This window comes from Carcharhinus amblyrhynchos, chromosome 30, assembly GCF_965287045.1.
Source record: "Carcharhinus amblyrhynchos chromosome 30, sCarAmb.v2.hapA, whole genome shotgun sequence".
In the NCBI taxonomy this organism is placed as follows: domain Eukaryota; kingdom Metazoa; phylum Chordata; class Chondrichthyes; order Carcharhiniformes; family Carcharhinidae; genus Carcharhinus; species Carcharhinus amblyrhynchos.
The window spans coordinates 32,426,016-32,450,891 of NC_137353.1; the positions used below are offsets into that span (position 1 = coordinate 32,426,016).

At 42.9% G+C, this 24,876-nt stretch overlaps 1 protein-coding gene across 6 annotated transcripts in view; it reads left to right on the top strand.

The window, feature by feature from the left end:
* Window positions 1-8,140: 8,140 nt before the first annotated feature.
* Window positions 8,141-24,876, top strand: part of cep104 (centrosomal protein 104) — a 233,140-nt gene continuing 216,404 nt past the window's right edge. For all 6 annotated transcript variants that reach the window (XR_013889685.1, XR_013889686.1, XM_080215502.1 and 3 more), the window contains exons 1-7: window positions 8,141-8,227; window positions 9,477-9,546; window positions 13,772-13,898; window positions 15,969-16,142; window positions 16,430-16,568; window positions 17,660-17,722; window positions 21,489-21,565. Coding sequence is in view for 4 of the 6 variants with exons in the window: in XM_080215502.1 (XP_080071628.1) it covers window positions 13,786-13,898; window positions 15,969-16,142; window positions 16,430-16,568; window positions 17,660-17,722; window positions 21,489-21,565 (566 nt within the window). In the remaining 2 variants the exon portion in view is untranslated. The remainder of the gene's footprint in view (window positions 8,228-9,476; window positions 9,547-13,771; window positions 13,899-15,968; window positions 16,143-16,429; window positions 16,569-17,659; window positions 17,723-21,488; window positions 21,566-24,876) is intronic.

The following is a 24,876-nucleotide window of genomic DNA, read 5'->3' on the forward strand; positions in this document are numbered from 1 at the left end:
GCAGACCAGCAAAATTGCATGAGAACCAGGAAATCAGCCAATTTCTCAGCTCTCATGATTTTACCGGCTCTGGATATCTGGCGTGGTCAGCCTCGCACCCATTTCTGGTGAGAGGCAGAATAATTTATTCAAATGTATGTTAATGTTAATTTAAATGGCATGAGTGAGCCCTGTCCCCTATTGTCTGGGCTCACTTGCCTTCATTGTCTCACCAGGACAGGTTCTCTTCAGTGAGGAAAACATCTCCTCATGAACGGGGATCAGTCGCATTGGCCTCACTGGTAGAAACGGAGACCACTGAGGCCTCCTGGGGAGATCAAGGGCAAGAGGGGGTGCCCCTTGGATTGTGTCAACCTGGTAGTGCCAGCTTAACTCGCCAGCCAGCATGATCAGGCAGCATAGAGAGCTATGATGCATGTGCAGACCTCTGTGGCTGCTCATGCACAATTGCAAAAGCAGAGGTCTGTCAGACATTTGCCACAGGGAGGGAAGGGGTGGTGGTGTTGGAACCTACATGTGGTGACACAGGCCCCCTAGTGACCAAAATGCATGGTGATCAGGGCATGGAATGCCTGGGAATGGAATCAGGAAATGGAATGCTGGCCTTTATAGCGAGGGGGATAGAATATAAAAGTAGGGAGGCCTTGCTGCAACTGTACAGGGTACTGGTGAGGCTGCAGCTGGATTACTGTGTGCAGTTTTGATCGCCGCACTTGCGCAAGGATATATTGGCCTTGGAGGGAGTGCAGAGGAGGTTCACTAGGCTGATACCGGAGATGAGGGGGTTAGACTATGAAGAGAGACTAAATAGACTGGGTCTGTACTCATTGGAGTTTAGAAGGATGACGGGGGGATCTTATAGAGACGTACAAGAGAATGAAAGGGATGGATAGGGTAGAGGTAGAGATTCTTCCTGCTTAGAAAGGATAGCAGGACTAGAGGGCACAGCCTCAAGATAAGCGGGGCGGGGGGACAGTTTAGATCGGAGTTGAGGAGGAACTTCTTCACCAAAGGGTGGTGAATCTCTGGAATTCTCTGCCCGTTGAAGTGGTAGAGGCTACCTCGCTAAATATATTTAAGTCACAGGTAGATAGGTTTTTGATAGACAAGGGAATTAAGGGTTATGGGTAGAAAGCGGGAAAGTGGAACTGATCCACTTCAGATCAGCCATGAAATGGCGGGGCAGGCTAGATGGCCTACTCCTGCTCCTATTTCTTATGTTCATCCCTCCCTGCCCTTGCATGCCTGACCTTTGATGCCGCCGGCTCTCCAATGATTGCACATCATTGTCTTCCTCCTCCTGCTGGCTGGCCTCCTCTGCAGCAACAGCCTCCATATCCTCCTCCTCCTCCTCCTCCAAAAGTTCTCCTCACTGCTAAGCCAAGTTGTGTAGGGCAAACCGCACCACCAGAATGCAGGACGATATCAGGGGGCTATGTAGGAGTGCTATTCGCTTTCATTTTCAGGCTCAATGGGCACTTAGGATTTTTTTTGTAAGACTGCCCCCTTTTTTTAAATAAACAAAGATCTTAACCTATTTAGGCTATTTGATAATCCCAGAAAGTGCTTGCGTCTGGTGCCTCTGATGTAAACTCATTAATCATTGAGTATCCAACGATTAAAACCATCAAGCCCGGGCACAAGAAATTAAAATTGATGGAATAATTTTAATTAATTGAATTGGTATCCTAAAAAAAAAGTCGAGGGGGAAAAATAACCAACATTTAAAGGAATTCCGGGCCAGAATCCTGCAGCTGTTCACACCAGCAGAATTTTCTGGTCCCATTGCGGCAAATGGAGATTTGGCTGGGTGTCAAATTCTCCACTCTTACTGTAGCGGGTGTAGTGTGTGAACAGCAAGTAAGATCACGCCCCGAGCAAACAAGAAAAAGAATTAATAAATACCGGATTTCTGCCCTGTCCACCACAGAATTGGAGCAGACGACGGAAATGTCCATTGACTTTGGCTGGGATTTTCCGGTCTCGGGCCAAGCGAAGATGTAAGATCCTGCCCTAGGTGTTTTCTATGGAGATAAGGACAAAATTTATTTTGAAGTGATAAAATAAACATCAGTAGAAACCTGTCAGCCCAACAACACCGTTGTTTAAATTGGGGCTGTTTTGAGGTGTGAGAGTTGTGCTGTAATCTAGCAAGTTATTTTTAAAAATGAACAAGCAATCATAATGTGTTACTGTCTAGAATCAAATAGAAATTTGATTTCTGTTTTAAAGACTTGAGAATATTTTATTGGACTGCAAAATTTCTGCAGAGCTCATGACTGGGATAACTAGTGGGATGCATCAAATTAGGTAGGATTAAGTAATTGTAGGTAAAAGATAGACAGAAAATCAAAACAGCAAATGGGAATTGGGATATTGAATGCAATCAAATGATGTACATTCTAGGAAAGTATAGATGAAGCTAATAAATTGCCAGCGTTATCTTGGTGATATTTGTGTCCTTGTCCAATCTGACGCTCTGGGCACCACCCAGAGCATCTGGACCACAAATTTTTTTAAAAAAGTGGTTTATTTATTAGTCACAAGTGAGGCTTACATTAACATTGCAATGAAGTTACTGTGAAATTCCCCTAGTCGCCACACTCTGGTGCCTGTTTGGGTCAATGCACCTAACCAGCATGTCTTTCATGGGAGGAAACCAGAGCACCCAGAGGAAACCCACACAAACACGGGGAGAACGTGCAAACTCCACACAGACAGTGACCCAAGCTGGGAATCGAACCCAGATCCCTAGCGCTGTGAGGCAGCTGTGCTAACCACTGAGCCACCCATAGAGAAAGATAAACAATTATTTTGAGATCTTTTGATAAGATCACAATTTAAGAATGAGTGACATGAAGCTTGGGGCACTGTGCAAGTGGGCAGATGAGTTACATATGAGATGACTAATACGCACAAAACCAGTTCATAAGAACATAAGAAATAGGAGCAGGAGTAGGCCATCTAGCCCTTCGAGCCTGCCCCGCCATTCAATAAGATCATGGCTGATCTGTCGCTGCTCAGTTCCACTTTCCCGCTTTCTCCCCATAACCCTTAATCCCCTCTCTTATCAAAAACCCATCAACCCGCGTCTTAAAAATATTTAGCGAGGCAGCCTCCACCACTTCAACGGGCAGAGAATTCCAGAGATTCACCACCCTTTGAGTGAAGAAGTTCCTCCTCAACTCTGTTCTAAACCACCCCCCTTTTATCTTGAGGCTGTGCCCCCTAGTCCTACTGTCTTTTTTGAGCGGGAAGAGTCTCTCCACCTCTATCCTGTCCATCCCATTCATCATCTTATACGTCTCAATGAGATCTTCCCTCATTCTTCTAAACTCTAACGAGTACAAGCCCAGTTTATTCAGCCTCTCCTCATAGCTCAACCCCCTCAACTCCGGTATCAGCCTAGTAAACCTCCTCTGCACTCCCTCCAAGGCCAAAATATCTTTGCGCAGGTGTGGCGCCCAGAACTGCACACACTACTCCAGCTGCGGCCTCACCAATGCCCTATACAGCTGCAGCAAGACCTCCCTACTTTTATATTCAATCTCCCTCGCTATGAAGGCCAGCATCCCATTCGCCTTCCTGACCACCTGCTGCATCTGCAAGCTGGGGTTTTGCGACTCATGCACAAGGACCCCGAGGTCCCTCTGCACCGTCGCCTGCTGCAGTTTTTCACCCCGTAAGTAATAGTCCTTCCTACCATTCTTCCTACCAAAGTGGACCACCTCACACTTGCCAACATTAAATTCCATTTGCCATTTCCTGGCCCATTCGCCCAGCCTATCTAGATCCTTCTGCAGACTCTCCACACCCTCCGCACAATTTGCCGTTCCCCCAATCTTGGTGTCATCAGCAAATTTCGACACCCTACACTCGGTTCCCTCCTCCAGATCATCTATATAAATGGTAAAAAGCTGAGGCCCCAGCACCGACCCCTGGGGCACTCAGAATGAACCTATTCAAGGGTGTGAAAGTACTTGGAATAATACATTGAAGAACAGGTCTCAGATATGCACACTACTTGACTAACAGCTTGGCATAAAAATGGTTAATGGGGCCAGTGAAACACACCATTAAATGGTCAAGGCATTGACAATACTCTACAGAGAAATCAATTTTAAAACAGTTGCAATGGAATTAAACACACCAATACCTAGCTAAGTTAAAGTGAAAGGTCAAATAATTTGAACTGGAACAACTAAGTCTGATGTATGGGGGCTAAATTTGGTTACTAAAACACAATTATGTCTTCTAGAACACTAACACAACACTGACTTAAGTGTGAGTGATTGTAGACTATAGAGAATGCTGATGAGAGCTGTCATGATATAGGACAGCTCTAAATGAATAACAAGTATTCCTCATTTAAAACATGTATTTTGAGTTTATAAAATGGATGCAGTTTGCTTTAAGAACATGTTTTGTGAAACTTCAGCCAACTGCAAGATACAGCAGGGTTTGATGGAATGTGGTAGCAGACAGGGTCTGCATTCCATGGGACAATGGTTCTACTGGATGCTGCTAATTTATCAGCAGTCGTTGGGAACAAGATGGTTACCAATGCCCATTTGATGAATAGAACTATATAGCTTCAAGCAAATAACACAGGTGCAAGGCAGACATAAGGATTTTCTCAGGGTCGTATGAGTGTTGTGGGGGTTTGAGTCTGAGGATCATTCTCCCATCTCACTGTCCAGTGTCTTGTGTTGCTGGGCAACAGAAGGGAGGGAACTCCTGTAATTAAGGACAAATCAAATTCCATGAGGTCAGGATATATGTTATTATTGGCTGGAGTTAGTGACTGTGATGATTATTGACTGATTTGTATTCATGTTTACTAGATTATGCCCACCAAAAAGGTGGGAAATATGATTTTGGAAATGTATAATTGCCATCACAGAGGCATTGTTTTTCAGAATGATATTGGGCTGCCCGCATTCTCTACCTAGAGTGTTGGGCTACTTTATATCATTCTCCCATTTGATCATTTGGTTAATAAAGTCATGTCTTAAAATCAGTACACTGCATTTCGTGAGTCTCTATATTTAGCTTAAGTTTAGCAATACATAGCTTCAAGAGAAAACCCCTGTTAACAGGGCAAGTAAACCTAAAGTGACTTCTGTTAAACACTTGTGATGTTTAACAGAAGTCACTTTCTTTCACAGTGTAACCATTTTTGATTTTGTAAGTTTCATATTAAGTTTTGTAATCTATTTTTGCAATTCTTGGTTCTTTAAATTTTAATATCTGTTAGCTGAACGTACTATGTTATATTTAGCAGACCAATGACTTTCAAACATTGATATGCATTTTGTATAGATTTTGTGTCATTTAAATGTAAAGTAACTAATTTCAAGTAACCGGAGAGGAGTTATAGCAACCATCAATTAACCTGTTTAAAACATAAAGGCACCAACTGATTTAATACCAATTCAATGAGATTTTGAGACATAAGAACATAAGAACATAAGAAATAGGAGCAGGAGTAGGCCATCTAGCCCTTCGAGCCTGCCCCGCCATTCAATAAGATCATGGCTGATCTGTTGTGGCTCAGTTCCACTTTCCCGCCCTCTCCCCATAACCCTTAATCCCCTCTCTTATCAAGAACCCAGATAGCAATCATGGAAGCATAGCAGCATATTTCCTCCATCCTGAACAAATGGGCAAGGGAGATAGCAAAACATTATTTTATTTTAGCAAGAAGTATAGAGGAAGATGGTTGTGGTTGTCGCATTCAATCATTGCATTCCCAGGGCATCACTGCAGAAGTTCAACAGGGTAGCATCCTAGGCTCAACCACCTACAGCTGATTCATCAATGACCTTCCCTCTATCATAAGATCACAAATATTTGAAGCTCATTGATGACTGGATGATATAAATACTGTTGCTAAAAGGGCAGCATGGTGCCACACTGCTGCCTCACAGCAGCAGGGGCCTGGGTTCAATTCCCACTTGGGTGACTTTCTGCATGGCGCTTGCACGTTCTCCCTGTTTCTGCGTGGGTTTCCTCCAGCTGCTCCAGTTTCCTCCCACAGTCTGAAAGACGTGATGGTTAGGGTGCATTGACCATACTAAATTCTCCCTCAGCACGCCCGAACAAACAGGTTCGGTCCGTTGAGAGGAAGAAGGTGCGGGGGACAGGATGGCGGTGATGTTTGACCGTCTGTTGCCTCCCTCTTTCCTTTGTCCTGTTGTCCGCCGTATGATTCTCTTTTGTCCCATTCTGCAGGCTGGAGCCTTAACGGCTGGAAATTTGCATGTCTCCTTGGCATTAGTCAGGTTGGCCATTTTGTCTGCTTGGCTATCATTGCCTGTGTGTCGGTAAGGCTGAGTTTGGGGCAGGTCTTGTAGAGATGGATTGCCCTGCCACACAGCTTGCAGCACTCAGTCTGCTTGTAGTCCATAGAGTATATAAGGGGGAAGGAAAGGATAGGGTACAGAATATAGGCATCATGGCACAGTGTTAGCACTGCTGCCTCAGTTTCAGGGACCCAGGTTCGACTCACGGTTTGGGTCACTGTGGAGTTTGCAAATTCTCCTCGTGTCTGCGTGGATTTCCTCTGGATGCTCCGGTTTCCTCCCACAGTTCAAAAATGCGCGGGTTAGGTTGATGCTAAAATTGTCCCTTAGTGTCCTGACATGCATAGGTTAGAGGGATTAGCGGATAAATGTGTAGGGATATGGGGATAGGGCCTGGGTGGGATTGTGGTTGGTGCAGACTCGATGGGCCGATGAAGGATACTCGATGCAGACGATGAAGGGTATTCTGTCCACCGTGCCCCGTGTTGTCATAGGATATGGTGCTCGACTCATCGATTGACAGTTCCGACATGCCACAGTGAAAAACCGCAGTGACCTCCTCAAGACAAACACGGGACACGATGGACAGAGTACCCTTCGTTGTCCAGTACTTCCCTGGAGCGGAAAAACTAGGACATCTTCTCTGGAGTCTTCAACATGTCACTGATGAAGACAAACATCTCACCAAGGCCATCCCCACACCCCCATTTCTTGCGTTCAAACAACTGCACAACCTCGAACAGACCATTGTCCGCTGCAAACTACCCAGCCTTCAGGAGAACAGTGACCACAGCAACCTCTGCAAGACATGCAGGATCATCTACACAGATGCCTTTATCTCACATGAGAACACCATCCACCAGGTACACGGCACATACTCTTGCAACTCGGCCAGCATTGATTACCTGATACACTGCAGAAAAGGATGTCCCAAGGCATGGTACATCGGGGAGACCATGCAGATGCTACGACAATGGAAGAACGAACACTGCTCGACAATCACCAGGCAAAACTGTTCACTTCCTGTTGGCGAACCCTCCAGCGGTCACAGGCATTCGGCCTCTGATCGTCAGGTAAGCGTTCTCCAAGGCAGCCTTCATAACTCATGACAATGCAGAGTCACTTAGCAGAGACCGATAGCCAAGTTCCGCACACGGCCTCAACCGGGATCTTGGGTTCACGTCACACTATCTGTAACCCCCCATGACTTGCCTCAACTTGCAACATCTCACTTACTGGAGACAATACATATCTCTTTAACCTGTGCTTAATGCTATCTCCACTCACACAATTTTTGTCTTTTAAAATGCATTTAGACAGTTACATGGGTAGGATGGCTATGGAGCAAACGTGGGCAATTCAGACTAGCTTAGTGGTTTTAAAAAAAAAGGGGCGGCACAGACAAGTTGGGCCAAAAGGCCTGTTTCCACGCTGTAAACATCTACGTCTCTATGACATTGTCTGCACCGTTAAGACTTCATTAGCTGTAAAGACTCGCATTCTAATCAGTAGTCTGGGTGTGTGCCTTTATGTGCCCTGTTTGTGATCAGCACTCCCCATTCACCTGACAAAGGGGCAGCAAGCGCCCAGAAAGCTACTGGCTTTTGCTACCAAATAAACCTGTTGGACTTTCACCTGGCGTCGTGAGACTTCTTAACTGTGTTTACCCCAGTCCAACGCCGGCATCTCCACATCGGGGGGGCAGGGTCAGACTCCATGGAGATTGCACACCCGTCAGGACGACAGGAGGACTACAACTCCCAGCAGGCCATGGTCGGCGCCTGCGCAGTGCCACGGGGCCACGGTTGGCGCCTGCGCAGTGTTGCCTGTTGATGCCGGTGGTTATGGAGATGCAGCAGCAGTGGCGGCGGCCGGCGGGGACCGCAGCAGCGTGGAGCGGATTCGCTGGCCGCCTAAACCAGGTCAACTCCTCACTGCTTTATGTTAAATTCCGAAAAAGAATAGAAGAAGCGCGGAAGTTGTAAAATGTTCGAAGTCAGATATTAATTAGAGAGTCCGAACCCTCCTCACAGGCGGATTCTGAGGCCTCCCTGAAGTTGGCGCCTCTGGCAGAAAGTTCTAGCATTTTCTACCGCCTCAAGAGTATTCCCGTATCCTCCACCCCCTGTTGCGGATCCACATCGCTAATGTTTCCATGAGGGCTGGATGGATTGTGTCTGGTGTGGGGGCCCAGATTGGGAGAGCGGATGGGGCTGGGGGGGGGTTGGATCTCCAGCTCTAGCCCCAGCCCCAGCCCGCCTTACCTGGTTGCTGCTTCCTCCTCTTCCCAACCTCTTAGTTCTCTGCTTATCTTATCTTTTTCAGCCGGGGAAAACGTGGCTTTTCACAATCTTTCACTGCCGCTTCAATTCACCAAAAAACTTTTATTTTTTTTGCTACAACTTGTGTGATGAAATTGCATTGAAATGGATTGATTCGGATGCCTGTCGTTGCAGATTCTGCAGTGATACGCTGTGTCCAGAGAGGAGTGAAGCATAGAAACCATTCGGCCCTTCGAGCCTGCCCCACTATTCATTATGATCGTGACTGATCATTAAATTCAATATCCTGAGCCCCCTTTTCCCCTCATATCCCTTGATTCCTTTAATTGAGCAGCGACAGATCAGCCATGATCTTATTGAATGGCGGGGCAGGCTCGAAGGGCTAGATGGCCTACTCCTGCTCCTATTTCTTATGTTCTTATTTCTTCTTGAAACCACATGATTTAGCCTGGTAGAGAATTCCACACATTCACCACCCTCTGGAGCCTGCATGTTTTCCTTCTGCTGACAAAATTTCTCCTCGCCTGTCTTCTAAAAGGTTTACCCCCTTATCCTTAATTATGACCCCTGGCTCTGGCCTTACCCTACCATTGGGAAAATTCCTTCTGAATCTACCCTGTCTGACCCTGTTGAATTTTATGTTTCGATCAGTGCTTTGTGAAACAGGTTTTAATGAGGATTGCATCACTTACTGTTATGGGATCTATTCTGCTATTGCTGTGGTTTCTCGTGTTTAGTTCTAGCATTTTCTGGTCTATCCTGTGCCATTTTCATGGGTTTTGGAAATCTTCTGTTGTTAGAAACCTGGTTCAATGTGCTGTTTTTCCAGCTAAATAGTTGACTAAATATTGAAGTTGACTTAACATTAAAGTTGTTTTTTTTTCTTCAGACTGCCCTTTTGCAGGCAAAAAGACACAAGGGAATTTCCTGGAGGAGGTTGTCTTGCCAAAGGCAGAAAGGTAATCTAGTGTGAATTGGTTTCATGTTGCGGATAGGATCCTGGCAAATTTTGTCTGATCCATTTTATCCGGTATTGGAAGCATTTAGGATCTATAAGATTATTAAGATCTTTAGGATTATTAAAGATGAGAACACAGTGTACTTGGAAGTGCATGATAAAGTAGGACTGAATCAGCACAGCTTTGTCAAGGGGAGATCATGTCTGACAAATCTGTTAGAGTTCTTTCAGGAGGTAACAAGGAAGTTAGATAAAGGAGAACCAGTGGACATGATTTACTTAAATTTCCAGAAGGCCTTTGACGAGGTGCCACAAAGGAGATTGTTAAATAATTTTAAGCGCGCGTGGCATTAAGAGTAAGATCCTGGCATGGATAGAGGATTGACTGACTGGCAGAGGCAGAGAATGGGGATAAAGGGATCTTTTTCAGCATGGCAACTGGTGACTAGTGGTGTGCCTCAGGGATTGGTGCTGGGACCACAACCTTTCACAATATATATGAACGATTTGGAAGAAGAAACCGAAGGCACTGTTGCCAAGTTTGCAGATGATACAAAGGTATGTAGAAGGGCAAGTAGTATTGAGGAAGCAGGGGGACTGTAGAAGGACTTGGACAGGTTAGACGAGTAGGCAAAGAAGTAGCAGATGAAATACAATGTGGAAAAGTGAGGTTATGCACTTTGGAAGGAAGAATGGAGGCATAGACTATTTTCTAAATGGGAAAATGCTTAGGAAATCAGAAACACAGGTCATTGGGAAGATATTGTTCAAGATTCTCTTAAGATTAATGTGCAGGTTCAGTCAGCAGTTAGGAAGACAAGTGCAATGTTAGCAATCATGTCGAGAGGGCTAGAATACAAGAGCAGGGATGTAGTTCTGTGGCTGTATAAGGCTCCAATCAGACCCCATTTGGAGTATTGTGAACAGTTTTGGGTCCCATATCTAAGGAAGGATGTGCTAGCCTTGGAAAGGGCCCAGAGAAGGTTCACAAGAATGATCCCAGGAATGAAGAACTTGTCGCATGAGGGACAGTTGAGGACTTCTATCTGTACTTGATAGAGTTTAGAAGGATGAGCGGGGTGGGTGGATCTTATTAAAGCTTACAGGATACTGCAAGACCTGGATAGAGTGGATGTGGAAAGGATGTTTCCATTAGTAGGAAAAACCAGAACCAGAGGGTACAACTTCAGGCTAAAGGGACGATTCTTTAAAACAGAGATGAAGAATTTCTTCAGCCGGAGAGTCGTGAATCTGCTAAACTCTTTGCCGCAGAAGGCTGTGGAAGCCAGGTCATTGAGTGTAATTAAGGCGGAGATAGGTTCTTGATTAATAAGGGGATGAGGGGTTATGGGGACAAGGCAGGAGAATGGGGATAAGAAAAATATCAACTGTGATTGAATAGCGGAGCAGACTGGTTGGGTTGAGTGGCCTAATTCTGCCCCTACGTCGTATGGTCTTATCTTGTACTCAGAATCCTTTTAAAATTTGTTAGGAGCTGGGTGCCAAATTAGTACTAGTAAGTTGCAGCTTGTTCAAATTGAATTATTAGCCTATTTTTGATATGGCCATGCTTTAAGAAAACTATAGACAAATGATCAGATTTTAAATATTCTGTTGTGTAATCTGCGTTAATTTGCACAGTGCCTGGTTGGTCTGTTAACCTTCTGGTGTAGACCATCTGGACATCTAATCTGTTGAATGAAGTTAGGGTCGCCAACCCTCATGATGAGCCTGGTGTCTTCAAGAATTGAATATTAATCTTTGGGGATGGCAAGGTGGTTAGGTGCTGCTGCTTCAGCGCCAGGGACTCTGATTTGATTCCCACCTTGGGTCACTGTGCTGAGTCTGTATGTTCTCCTCATTTCTGCATGGGTTTCCTCCCACAGTCCCAAAGACATGTTGGTTAGGTGCATTGGCCGTACTAAATTCTCCCTCAGTGCACCCAAACAGCCGCTGGTGTGGCAACTAAGGGTTTTCACAGTAACTTCATTGCATGTTAATGTAAGCCTACTTGTGACACTAACAAATAAACTTTAGGACACTGCTGTGCAATCCCGGAGAAACATAAATTTTCTTTTCGTTGAATATTTCACGCTACTGGATGTAAAAACTTTGAAAGTGGGAGAAAGAAAGGTTTTTGGCTGACAATCAAGTATCATCTCCTTGGGTGATGAGGTTTTGTTTTGCTTTCCAATTGGCATGGAAAGGAAGTAAGCCATAAGGATGGTTGACTCGAATGTGAGGCAAGTCGTATGATGAAATCACCAAGAAAACAGAATTTTATTTGGCAACCCTAAATTCACTAGATGTAAGCATTTTCATATATATGCATATGTATTCGATGCAACGTGAACAAATTTGGCAGTAAGCTTTTGCTATGTGTTTTATCGAATATTTTTGTGTTAAGTATTTTTCACAAGGTTGTTGGTTGGCTAGAGTTGAAAATATCAGTTGTTTCCCAAGGATTTTTGTCACATTTGGAAGTTGAGCTTTAACCAGTGCACAACACTTGAGCAAATTGCTATCTTAGAGAAAGGTGACAAACCTCTTTCATATGTCTTGTGAAGGAAACCTAATCAGGTCAAAATTGCTTTGCTTATTCAAGGTTGTTTCAAAATAATGCAGGCACACGAAGAGGAGGAGGTCACCTTTGATTTTCAATCATTAAGGGAGTATCATGGCAAGTGGGTCATTGGCCTATCGAATCTGCACTGACACATTAGAAACACCTGAACTCTCACCTAAGTCAATGCTATGATGTGCCAAGTGCTCACCCAGGTACTTTTTAAAGGATATGAAGTAACTTGCCTCTACCACCCTCCCAAGCAACGCATTCACATAAGGCTGAGTAAATGTTTCTCCAGCAAACAACAGGGTTCCAGTGCACATCACTATTTGCTTAAGTGAATTAAAACGTCCTTTGCCGAGGAAGTAAGGGGAAAGGCCCTAATGTTGATTCAATATTTATTGGAGTGTTAGAACTTTATTGGTGACAAAGTATGGCCCATGCAAAAAATAATCAAAAGGTTTCATATAAAGATTCTGCAAAGGGGCTCCAGTGAGTTTTAATTCCACGATAGGATAAGTTGCATACTTTTTTTGCATTCATTGTTCTTGCTGTGTGAATACCATATAACCAATGTAGTAATGCAGTTTAAACTCTGTTGCAGTGAACAGAAATGTGTGGGAAACTCTTAATGCCTTCACTGGGAATTATTGTGGTAAAAGGGTATTTTCAATCCTATGGTAACCTTTCAGTTCATAGTTATATGCTTGGAATACATTGGGCCATTGAAAGTCTGAATCTGCCTGTGCCTTTAGTTATGTTCTGAAAGCGTTCCCAATTGTAGCAATTTTGAATTATATTCATGTTTATCACTTGATGGATTATTTTACATTTTTAGGCCAAAGGAAGGTTTGTAATGGTGATCCCAGGGGTTAGTATTGGGACCATTGCTTTCCCTGATTATAGAGAATCACAGAATCCCTACAGTGCAGAAGGAGGCCATTTGGCCCATCGAGTCTGCGCCAACAACAATCTCACCCAAGCTCTATCCTTGTAACCTCAGACCTGTTCCCCCATAAGCCCAAGTATTCACCCTGCTAATCCCCCTAACCAAACATTTTGGGACTCTACAGGGCAATTTATCATGGCCAACCCACCTAACCTGCACATCTTTGGAGTATGGGAGGAAACTGGTGCACCCAGAGGAAGCCCACACAAACATGGGGAGAACTGGCAAACTCCATTCACAAAGTCACCTGAGGCTGGAATTGAACCCGGGTCTTTGGCACTATGAGGCAGAAGCGCTAACCACTGATGATCTAAATCTTGGTATGTAGGGACAATTTCAAAGTTTGCAGATAATACAAAACTTGTAAGTATTGTAGACTGTGAGGAGGGCAGTGTAGAACTTCAGAATGATATTGTCAAGTTATTGAGTGGGCATATACATAGCAGATAAAATTCGATGCGGAATAGTGTGGAGCATTTTGATTGGGAGTACACTTCGTACCATGGCTTTACTGATGTAACATTGATCTATAATTTCCCCAGGCCTTATCTGCCAGTTTCTCGGATCATGCGTTCTTTCATTTTATTCTACAAATAGTCATATACACATTTGTAACAAAAGGCAAGATTTTCTAAGTGATGCATCAATAATAAAAATGGACCACTTTCCACTGACTCCTTTATTTTTTGATTTGTCTATGACCCCTTTCAGCATAGAGCTCCAACATGCCACACAAAATTGGATTTGTTACAATAAGCTGCTCTGGTCATGAAGATGGGTATAATTCAAATGAACTGATGGTGCATGCTCCAACAGTAAATGGCTGGCGTTCTCCAAGGTAAGGAAGAGAACAAAATACTGCTAATAATTCTCAGAAGGATTCGGATATGATATTGTTGATTTGCTTATGAATGCTTGTCTTGCAGTTTAAATTATGTTAATTATAGCTGATTTGCATTATCATTGTCACGTATTAGTAAACAGTGAAAATCATTGTTTCTTGCACGCTATACAGACAAAGCATACTGTTCGTAAAGAAGGAATGGAGAGAGTGTAGAATGTAGTTTCACAGTCATTGCTAGGGCGTAGAGAAAGATCAACTTAATGTGAGATAGGTCCATTCAAAAGTCTGATGGCAGCGAGGAGAAGCTATGGACCAGATTTCTGTTAAGATCAATTAGATATGGAGTTCATTTGAAAAATGAATATTTACAAATTGTTCGTAAGGGACTTGTGCTTTTTGTCCAAATTGACAATCCATACCTCCAGTGGGATCAGACCGTACAACTGTATTTGACATCTAACAAAGCTCAGATTTCAGTTAGTTTATTGGAAATTTGGTAAGATGAATTCTGGTGTGAATTTGGACATTTTTAACATCAACATTTAGCCTCACTAGGTTAATAACTAAAAGCGAAAATGACTACTCCAATTTCTAGCATCGTGGATTCTTTGGTAGTAAGTTTTTTTTTAGTACAAAGTTTGCAAGATACTTGTTAAGTAGTCTCACAACACCAGGTTAAAGTCTAACTAGTTTATTTGGTGGCACAGGCCACAAGCTTTCGGAGTGCTGCTCCTTCATCAGGCGAGTGGGAGTTGTGTTCAGAAACAGGGCACATAAAGACACAAACTCAATTTATGAGATAATGGTTGGAATGCAAGTCTTTACAGGTAATCAAGTCTTAAAGGTACAGACAGTGTGAGTGGAGAGAGGGTTAAGCACAGGTTAAAGAGATGTGTATTGTCTCCAGCCAGGACAGTTAGTGAGATTTTGCAAGCCCAGGCAAGTCGTGGGGGTTACAGATTGTGTGACATGAACCTGTTGGACTTTAACCTGGTGTTCTGAGACTTGTTACTATGCTTATCCCAGTCCCATGCTATCTCCACATGAAAGATATAGCCAAACAACAAGGACGTGGTTAGCACACTTGATCAGTCTGCAGGTTTAACAACTAGAACTTCAGAGTGCTGTGTATTTTTAAAGAAATCTTAGTTTACAAAAGGAATGAAGTTTTGAATCACAATAAAAAAGCAGATTTGAAATATCCATTTACATCTGTATTTTGTCTCAGGGTTTGTGAAATACCAGTTGGAAGCCAGTTCTGTCCTAGGAGAGAAAATCAGAAGCAGCGCCTATGTTATTCTTATGCATTATCTAGCGCTCTGTTCCAGAACAGCCTTATGGAGCTTTAGGGGAGGATGCTTGTTTGCTTGAAGCTGGTGAATGATGTAGAAATCAAGGGAACTGTAAGAAAATAATTTCAAACAATGATCAAATTCCAGAGAGATTTTGTGATACGCTATATATGAAAGTACCTTGAATTCTCAGTATTCAAAATGCAAAGTCAAGCAGAAGCATAACACACAGAAGTATAAATGTGCTCCGTCTCCTCTAGTTTTTCTTCACTCTGTTCCTGGAGATGCTTGTTTGCTGGAATAATAGTGCCATATTTGTGTAAGTGTCTTGCACAAATAGAATCTTAGAATCCCTACCGTGCAGAACAGGCCATTCAGGGCATTGAGTTGCACCAATTCTCTGACAGAGCATCTTACCCAGGACCTCTTCTCCCCCCCATCCCTGTAACTCCACACATTTACCTTTAACTTATATTTTCCTTGTTTTATTCAAGCCATGCAATATCCTATTTAGCAAAAACCTGAATGGCAAATTGAAACAATTTAATTTTGTGATTTTTCTATGTATGAATCAAGTGAACCATTCATGCGGGTTTTTATACATGTATGAATGCCCCCTTTCCTTCCCCCAACAAACTCCTACATAACCAGATGGTTGCTTTCAGCAGTTTGCAAAATCTATATTATACTTCACACATTTAAATTCGAGTTCTAATTTGCTTTCATTGCATGCATCAAAGCTATTTTTTTGCCTCTAATTTGGTTTGTTTAGATTTTGCCTCTATCCACAAGAGATTGTCCTGCAAATGGTGGAGCGTTGTCGAATTCGCAAGCTGCAGTTACTTGCACACCAGTACTTGATTTCTACTAAAATTGAATTTTACATCAGCGACAGTCTTCCGGATCACCTCGGGTCCCACCATGTGGAGAGATTCCGCAGACTCGGGTATGCGTAATTAAGATCTCCTCAGAAATAGAGCTAAGTTGCTATAAATGTATACACTGTCACTTGTTGTTATTCCTTAAAGCTCTCTACGTCCTTCTTAATTTTCCTCCTATTCTTGCTTAGTTCTGGCATCAAACTGAAAACTTTTTTAAAAAACTTTTGGAATCTAATTGCTAAAGGATATAACACCAGAAGTGTTATATTCTAAATGCAAGTTTTTGAAGATTTTATCAAGTGCTCAATATTCAAACAATGTTGATGTATATAATAATCTGCTGTCGTTGCAGGTATGTTTCCCTCTCGGATAATCAAAAAACAGGATTCAAAGCTCGGGAGCTTAAGTCTGTCCATGTTGATGCAATTGGAAAATATCTGAAATTAACATTCCATAAGAACCATGTCAACAGATATAACTTGTACAATCAGGTAACAGTTCTTTAACTTTTTATATAGACCTGTAAAATCTCTGAATAACAAGTGTTTTTCATCTAAGTTGTCTACAGCAGTTTTTACAGTAAGGGTTCATCTTGTGATTTTAGTTGAGTTCCAAGTTGTGTACTGCTCCACACCTCCAAGCTGAGTTTCACCGCTTAAAACAATTTAAATAATTTGTGTATTGCCTGTCCCTAGTTGTCCTTAAAGTTAATGGTAAGCTGCTGCTTTGAATTTTTGCGGTCCATATGTGGTAGGTACATCCACAGTGCTGGTACAAGGGACTTCCAGGCTTTTGACCCAGCAATAGTAAAAATGATTTTTATTAAAACAGCATTTTTACTGAATTCTGACAACACAAGTACAATTACTGCTGGTTCCTGAAGTGCTGTTTCAATGGAGAACATTTCTGGCATTATAGTCTTGAGTGTTTACTGACAGCAAGGTCACTAACCTTCACCTGCGTTCAGCTGTTCTGAATTAGACAGCTGCTCAATGCTGGCCACACCAGGGAATCTTCCAAAAGGCTGCACAGTTGGGGTTTTAACAAACTTTTTACTTGAATTGGCCTATTAAGGAGCATCAGCGACCTGCACCTTTGGCCCTCGGGAAAATCAGCAACACTGAAAACAGGTGGTCGGTCTGACATTTTTAAAAATCTGAGCAGTTTTGATGGTGAATAGGGAATGATAACTTGCTCTGGTCTGGCGGTCACCGTCCAGTGTTTGTCCATTTCAAATTATCATGAAAAGAACAAGGAAGGAGATCAGAGTGTTTTCTTCACACAGACACTTTGAAAGCTTGGAACTCTGCTTCAGTGGCAGAGGAAGATGCAGAACTAAGGCTGGAGAGCAAGGCAGTGGAATTAATTTGGATTGCTCTCGCAAAGAGCTAGCACTGACATGGTCAATACCACGTGAGTGGAATGCTTCTGCATTGTGCATGTTTAGGAACTTATCGATGGAACCAGGCTGGGTCTTGGTTTAAGTAGCATATGTCTACAAGGTCAGGGTCTCCATAACTTAAATGAAAAATTGTAAAGCTGAAATCCATGTCTGAGGGATAATTATATATTTTTGTTTTAGGTTGCCCTTGTAGCTGTTAATATTCTTGGAGATCCAGTAGAATACAATGAGACAAGTATAACTGTGAGTAGAAACAGATTAAAACTATCATGTTTTATAAAACTATAATGTTCTTTAATGGGAATCCAGCCTTGTGTTTAGCACGCTTGATGTCACACTTCGGGACATTGGATGTTGTTGGACGTGCATCTTTTTCAAGTCACTTTTGTCTTGGAGGTTTAACAGTTGTGTTAAATGAAAGATATAGAACTATTGGAGGAAGCCCTCAGGAGCCTCTCAATCTCGCTCCTGAATTTAAAAGGGGTGTGGTTTGAGGGAAGACTCTTTATACTGAGACTTTCCTCTGGTTAATGGGTGGAGCTAGAAGACCTTGAGTTGAGGTTCTTTTACAGGTGTGGATAATTTGAAGTTAGGGAAGGTCTAATGAATTTAAAACTAAAATGTAATTTAAAGTCAAAAATTACAAAACAAAATGGGGAATTGGGGCATCTTGGTTTTAGCGCGGATAGAACAGAATATCAGGGATCGCAGCAAGAAAAGCCGTTCTGGCCTCTAGAATATTGGATTAATTGTTACTGGGCAATGTTGGTTCAAGAATTGCAATAAGGAAGCTGACGAAAGGTGTAGGTTTTAAGCCAATGGTCAGCACCTGATCAAATGTTTCCATACTAGAATAAAAAGAGAGGTTGGAGGTTATTGGCCAAGAGAAGAGATTGGACAAACTAGGGGGAGTGTGTGTGTGTGGAAGGTGGGGGAGGAGGATAGCACATGGGCGGAGTGGGGGGGAGAGTGCGCAAGCCCGTGGTGGGGGGGGGGGTGTGTGGCTGGGAGGAGTGCGCGGGCGTGTGGGTGGGGGGGGGATTGGATTATCAGTGAAGACTCGCATTCCACCCACCATCTTGCAATTGTCTTTTTGCCTGTTTGTGAAACCCACCTCTCCACTCACCTGATGAAGGAGCAGCGCTTCAAAAGCTCCTGATTCCAAATAAACCTGTTGGACTTTAACCTGGTGTTGTGAGACTTCTTACTGTGCCCAATCCAATCCAATGCTGGCATCTCCATGTTCTAAGTAGTTAATCATTAGCACTAACCTAAAGCAAGTGAAATTGCAAATCTGTGCTGTTAAGTTATCTGCTACTTAGTTGAGCTTTATTGTCTGTAAGAAATTTCTTGAAGAATGTCAGTTTGATTCTTCGCATGGATCCTGTTTCTGTGTAATACAACCTCCTGCCAGCAGGTGGCAGCTGAGCACTGCATTCAAGCAATTCTGACTGCAGTTGTATTGGCCAACCAGAATGTAGAATGAATGAAATTAATTTTCTTCTTTTATTCATGGAAATTCAGGATCCATAAGCAATGGTCTGCTTTTACAATACACCAGGCTCCGCCTGTATGCTGATGATATCCAGCTCTATCCCACACTACATCTCTCAATCCCTTCCCCATTTCAAAATTGTTAGAATGTTTCTCTGATATTGAGCACTGATGGAAGTCTCCAACTGAGTATTGGAAAGATTGCATGGTGGCACACTGGTTAGCCTTGCTGCCTCACAGTGCCAGGCACCTGGGGTTCAAATCCAGCCTCCGGTCACCATCTGTGTGGAATCTGTATGTTCTCCCTGTATCTGCATGGGTTTCATCTGGGTGCTCCGGTTTTCTCCCACACCCCAAAAATGTATAGATTAAGAGGGTAAATATGAGGATAACTGGCATAGTCCCTGGGTAGGATTGTTGTCAGTGCAGGCTTGATGGGCTGAATAGCCTCCTTCTGTACTGTAGGAATTCTATTACTGAAACCTTACTCTTTGGTTCCTGTTACAAACTGCATTCACCAGCAACCGTGTTCATCGATGAGTATTTTGATGCTGCTTCATTGCTCTCGACCAACCTGGAAAAATGAATTCAACTTCGCTTCCACTTTCCACCCCTCCATCTGGTCCATCTCATATCCTCTCCCACCCCCGTCTCCATTTCCGGAAATAGACTATTTACCAATATCCATTACAAGCTCACTGACTCCCTCAGCTATCTAGCCAACAGCTTTTTGCACCCTACGTCTTGCAAGGACTCCATCCTTTTCTCACAGCTCCGTCGCGTTTGTTCTGATGATGTCACTTTAAAAGTGATGCTTTTAACATGTGCTCCTTCCACAACAGTGGTTTTCCTCCCACAATCCAAAGATGTGCAGGTTAACTTAACTGGCCATGCTAATTTGCCCCTTAGTGCCAGGGGGACTGCATGGGGTTATGGGGATAGGGCCTGGGTGGGATTGTGGTCAGTGCAGATTCGATGGGTCAAATAGCCTCCTGTACTGTAGGATTCTATGATATTGGAGAGACCAAATGTAGTACAGTAATGGTTTCAGAGAGCGTTACTGCCCCTTCCACTGTTGTGAAAGGATTACCAATTGTAATTATTTTAGCTTTCTCAATGACATTTTAAAAAATGGTTTAAATAATTACTATTAAAAGACAGTGTTAGACCAAATACACACAGAACAGAGAAATGTGATGAGTATATATTGCTTCAGTGAAGGAACTGAAACTCTCAGAAAGGTGATAGACCAAATGGTACCCTCTATCAACGTGTCTATTATTTCGTAATAATGCACTTTTATATCCCAAAAGCAGACATTCAGAAAAACAACACAACTAGAGTGCTCTTTTGAATCTATGATTGCAAAAGAAAAGTTTTAACACCAAATACTATGCATTTTTAAATTTGGGTGGTACCTTAGCACAGTGGTTAGCACTGCTGCTTCACAGCACCAAAGACCCAGGTTCGATTCCTGACTCGGGTCACTGTCTGTGTGGAGTTTGCACGTTCTCCCCATGTCTGCTTGGGTTTCCTCCAGGTGCGCCAGTTTCCTCCCACGTTCTGAAAGACCTGCTGGTTAGGCGCATTGACCCAAACAGACACCGGACTGTGGCAACTAGGAGAATTCCACAGTAACTTCATTGCAGTGTTAATGTAAGCCTTATTTATGACTAATAAAATAAATCTGAAAATAGCTTGCATTTATATTGCATCTTAAATGTAGTAAATATCCCAAGACATGTCACAGGATCATTATCAAACGAAGTCTGACACTGAGCATCATAACAAATATCAGGGCAGGTGATCAACGGTCAAGCATTGGAGAAGTGCAAGTGTCTGAGTTGGAAGGCAAGAGCAGGTTATCAGGGCAAGGCCCAATTTCTGTTAGCATGCTGCATGGAAGTGTGCAGTTGGAGCCTGATGTGGTTAGTTTCCTTAACCTTGAGTTTGATTTTGTACGAACATGTACAAGCAGACTTTGAGACCATAGAATCACATGCTGCATTTTAAAAAAAAGTGTTACCTCGTATCACTTTTGATTCTTCTACTAATCACCTTAAGGCTGTTTCCTCCAGTTCTTGATCCATTTGCCAATGTGAACATGTGCTTTGTCTGAACCCTTGATTTTGAACCTCACTATCAAACTTCCTCTCAGCCTTCTCTTGGAACAGCTTTAGCTTTTCCAATCTATCTATCCACGTAACTCAGTTTCTTATCGCAGGAAACATTCTTGTAAATCTTTCCTGAATCCCTGTGAAACTTTCACATCCTTTCTAAAGCGAGCATCCAAAATTGGATACAGTACTCTGCAGCTGAAGCTGAATCAGTTTTATAAAAGTTTATCATAACAAAATAACAAAGCTCCTTTCCTCTCTTTGTTGTCCATTATTAAGATTGTCTATTGTAATTCTATACAAAATGGCACAGCATAATTGTTGCATTATTCTGTATGCTTTCTCAACCAAATTAATTGAAGTAGTCCAGTGTAAAATTTTCATTTTTTTTCTGACAGCCCACAAAAGATAAGCTGATTGATCATTACCTTGGACGTAGCCCAGATGACCCAGCACTTGATGGAACTTATTTTGGGTAAATAGTTGCAAATGCTCTTCACTCACTTTAAGATTTTGAACTGTGAAACTGAAACACTGTTAGTGCACTAATGTTCCTGCATCATGGACCTGCGGTTGTCCTTAAGTCTGTGTACATAGTTACTGAAGGTGTATAAACTTTGCTGGTATCTAGTCATACAATACCATTAGGAAAGGGGCTTTTGCTAGATCATGAATGTTGCTTTCCCACAAGGTGGTTTGTGCTGTTAAGGAAATGTTATTTAAATAAGTTGAGCTTAATAGAGGTCTGTCAAATTGTATCATGATATGATCTCACTTGTGTCAAAGAAAAGCTGCTGCATTTTCTTTTAGTTTTGTCCCTTCTGATTATAAACTAATGTAAAGCTTTTTTGAGATTACATCTATATCTTTCAGTTCTATGCTTCCAGGTAGATTTTCTACATAAGAACATAAGAAATAGGAGCAGGAGTAGGCCATCTAGCCCTTCAAGCCTGCTGATCTGAAGTGGTTCAGTTCCACTTTAACATAAGAACATAAGAAATAGGAGCAGGAGTAGGCCATCTAGCCCCTCGAGCCTGCCCCGCCATTCAATAAGATCATGGCTGATCTGTCGTGTCTCAGTTCCATATTCCCACCCTCTCCCCATAACCCTTAATCCCCTTGCCTATCAAAAACCGATCAACCCGCGTCTTAAATATATTTAGCGAGGCAGCCTCCACCACTTCAACGGGCAGAGAATTCCAGAGATTCACCACCCTTTGAGTGAAGAAGTTCCTCCTCAACTCTGTCCTAAACCACCCCCCCTTTATCTTGAGGCTGTGCCCTCTAGTCCTACTGTCCTTTCTGAGCGGGAAGAGCCTCTCCACCTCTATCCTATCCATCCCATTCATCATCTTATGTCTCAATGAGATCTCCCCTCATTCTTCTAAACTCTAACAAGTACAAGCCTAGTTTATTCAGCCTCTCCTCATAGTTCAACCCCCTCAACTCCAGTATCAGCCTAGTAAACCTCCTCTGCACTCCCTCCAAGGCCAAAATATCCTTGTGTAAGTGCAGCGACCAAAACTGCACACAGTACTCCAGCTGCGGCCTCACCAGTGCCCTGTACAGTTGCAGCAAGACCTCCCTACTTTTATATTCAATCCCCCTCGCTATGAAGGCCAGCATCCCATTTGCCTTCCTGACCACCTGCTGCACCTGCAGGCTGGGTTTTTGCGACTCATGCACAAGGACCCCTAGGTCCCTCTGCACTGAAGCATGCTGAAACTTTTTGCCCTTTAAATAGTAATCCCTCCTACTATTATTTCTGCCAAAGTGGATAACCTCACACTTGCTAACATTGTACTCCATCTGCCAGGTCATCACCCACTCGCTCAGCCTATCCAGATCCCTCTGCAGACTTTCCACACCCTCCGCGCAATTTGCTTTTCCACTCATCTTCGTGTCATCAGCAAATTTCGTCACCCTACACTCAGCCCCCTCCTCCAGATCATCTATATAAATGGTAAATAGCTGAGGCCCCAGCCCTGATCCCTGCAGCACTCCACTAGTCACCAACCGCCAATCAGAATAGCACCCATTGATACCAACTCTCTGCCTCCTATTAGACAACCAATCCTCTATCCACGCTAACACCTTACCCCCAACTCCATGCACCCTAACCTTCTGAAGCAACCTTTTGTGAGGCACCTTATCAAACTCCTGTGCGATCTTTTCTAGAAGAGTAAAGAAACAAAGGAGTGGAAACAACAAACAGTATTTATTTTTAAAAATTCTAGATATCCAGCCATTTTACTGAAGTAATTTTGCAATTGTAGGCAGCAAGTTCGCAAATGGGGATTTTGGCAGTGACCAGAAGCATAATTCCAATACTTCAACTGCAGTTTTGGTTGTGAATAGCAATTAATAATGATTCTATTTGGACAGTCGATCGTATTGCTGGTAGTAACGTTTGTCCCTGCAGTTCTTATGCACCACTTACAAAGTAATATTTTGCCATAAGACAAAATTAGAAATTGGAAGTTGACAGTGAAGGACTTGGGAAGTTAGACTATTTTGCTTGGAGAAAGCACTGAAGGTTTCTGGATGTTTAGTAAATTAAATGGAAAACAGCTAAAAAATCAATAAAAATAACTTGCGTTTGCATGTTTAAAGATTCCTTGCAAAGAAAGAGACCAATATCCTGGCAGGGAGGTTTGCTAGTGTCATTTGGAAGAGTTTAAACCAGAGTGCTAGGGAATTGGGAACCAGAGCAGTAGAAATGACTGACAAGGAGTTAGAGACTAAGACCAGTAAGGCTAAGAGGAAGAACAGACAGTGAAAGGTTATTGAACATGGTGGGACTGACAGCTTGAGGTGTATTTGTTTTAATGCGAGGAGTATGACCGGTAAGGCCGGACTTAAGGGCTTGGATTAGTACATGTAATTATGATGTTGTAGCTATTACAGAGACTCTGTTGAGAGAACATCAAGACTGGCAGCTTAATGTTCTGGGATTTAATGTTTTGGGCATTTTTGAGAGGGATGTAAAAGGTGAACAGGTTGTTATTGATTTGGGAGATTATCACAGCATGTACTGAGAGAGGACACCTTGGAGAATTCATCCAGTGAGGCTATATGGGTAGAGCTCAGGAATAGGAAGAGTGCAGTCACTTAGATGGGGTTGTACTACAGGCCTCCCAATAGCCAGCGGAACGTAGAGGAACAGATATGTGGGCAGATTATGGAAAAATGTAAAAACAAGAGGGTTGTTGTGGTGGGTGATTTTAGCTTTCCCTATCTTGCCTGGGACTCCCTTAGTGCCAGGGCCTTGGATGGAAATAGGTATGTTTCTTAAATCAAAATGTAAATAATTCAAATAGAGGAGGGACCATACTGGATCGAATGTTGAGGAATGAGCCCAGCCAGGTGATCAAAGTTTGAGTGGGGGAGCGTTTTGGGAACAGTGACCATAATTCCATAAGCTCCAAGTTATTTATGGATAGGGATAACAGCAGCCCTCTAATGACAGTACTAAATTGGGGGAAGGTTAACTATGACAATATTAGGTGGGAATTGGGGAATATAGATTAGGAGTGGCTGTTTGAGGGTAAATCCATATCAGTCATGTGGGAAACTTTTAAGGGCCAGTTGGTTGAATTCAAAACCAGTGTGTTCCAGTGAAAACGAAGGATAAGGATAGCAAGATTTGGGAACCTAGGATGACAAAATATAAAGGAGGCATACATAATGTTTAGGAAATGGAAGACACACACAGAGCCAGTGAAGGAAACAGGAAGTAACTTTAAAAAGGAGTTAGGAGGGCTCCAAGGAATCATGAAATGTCCT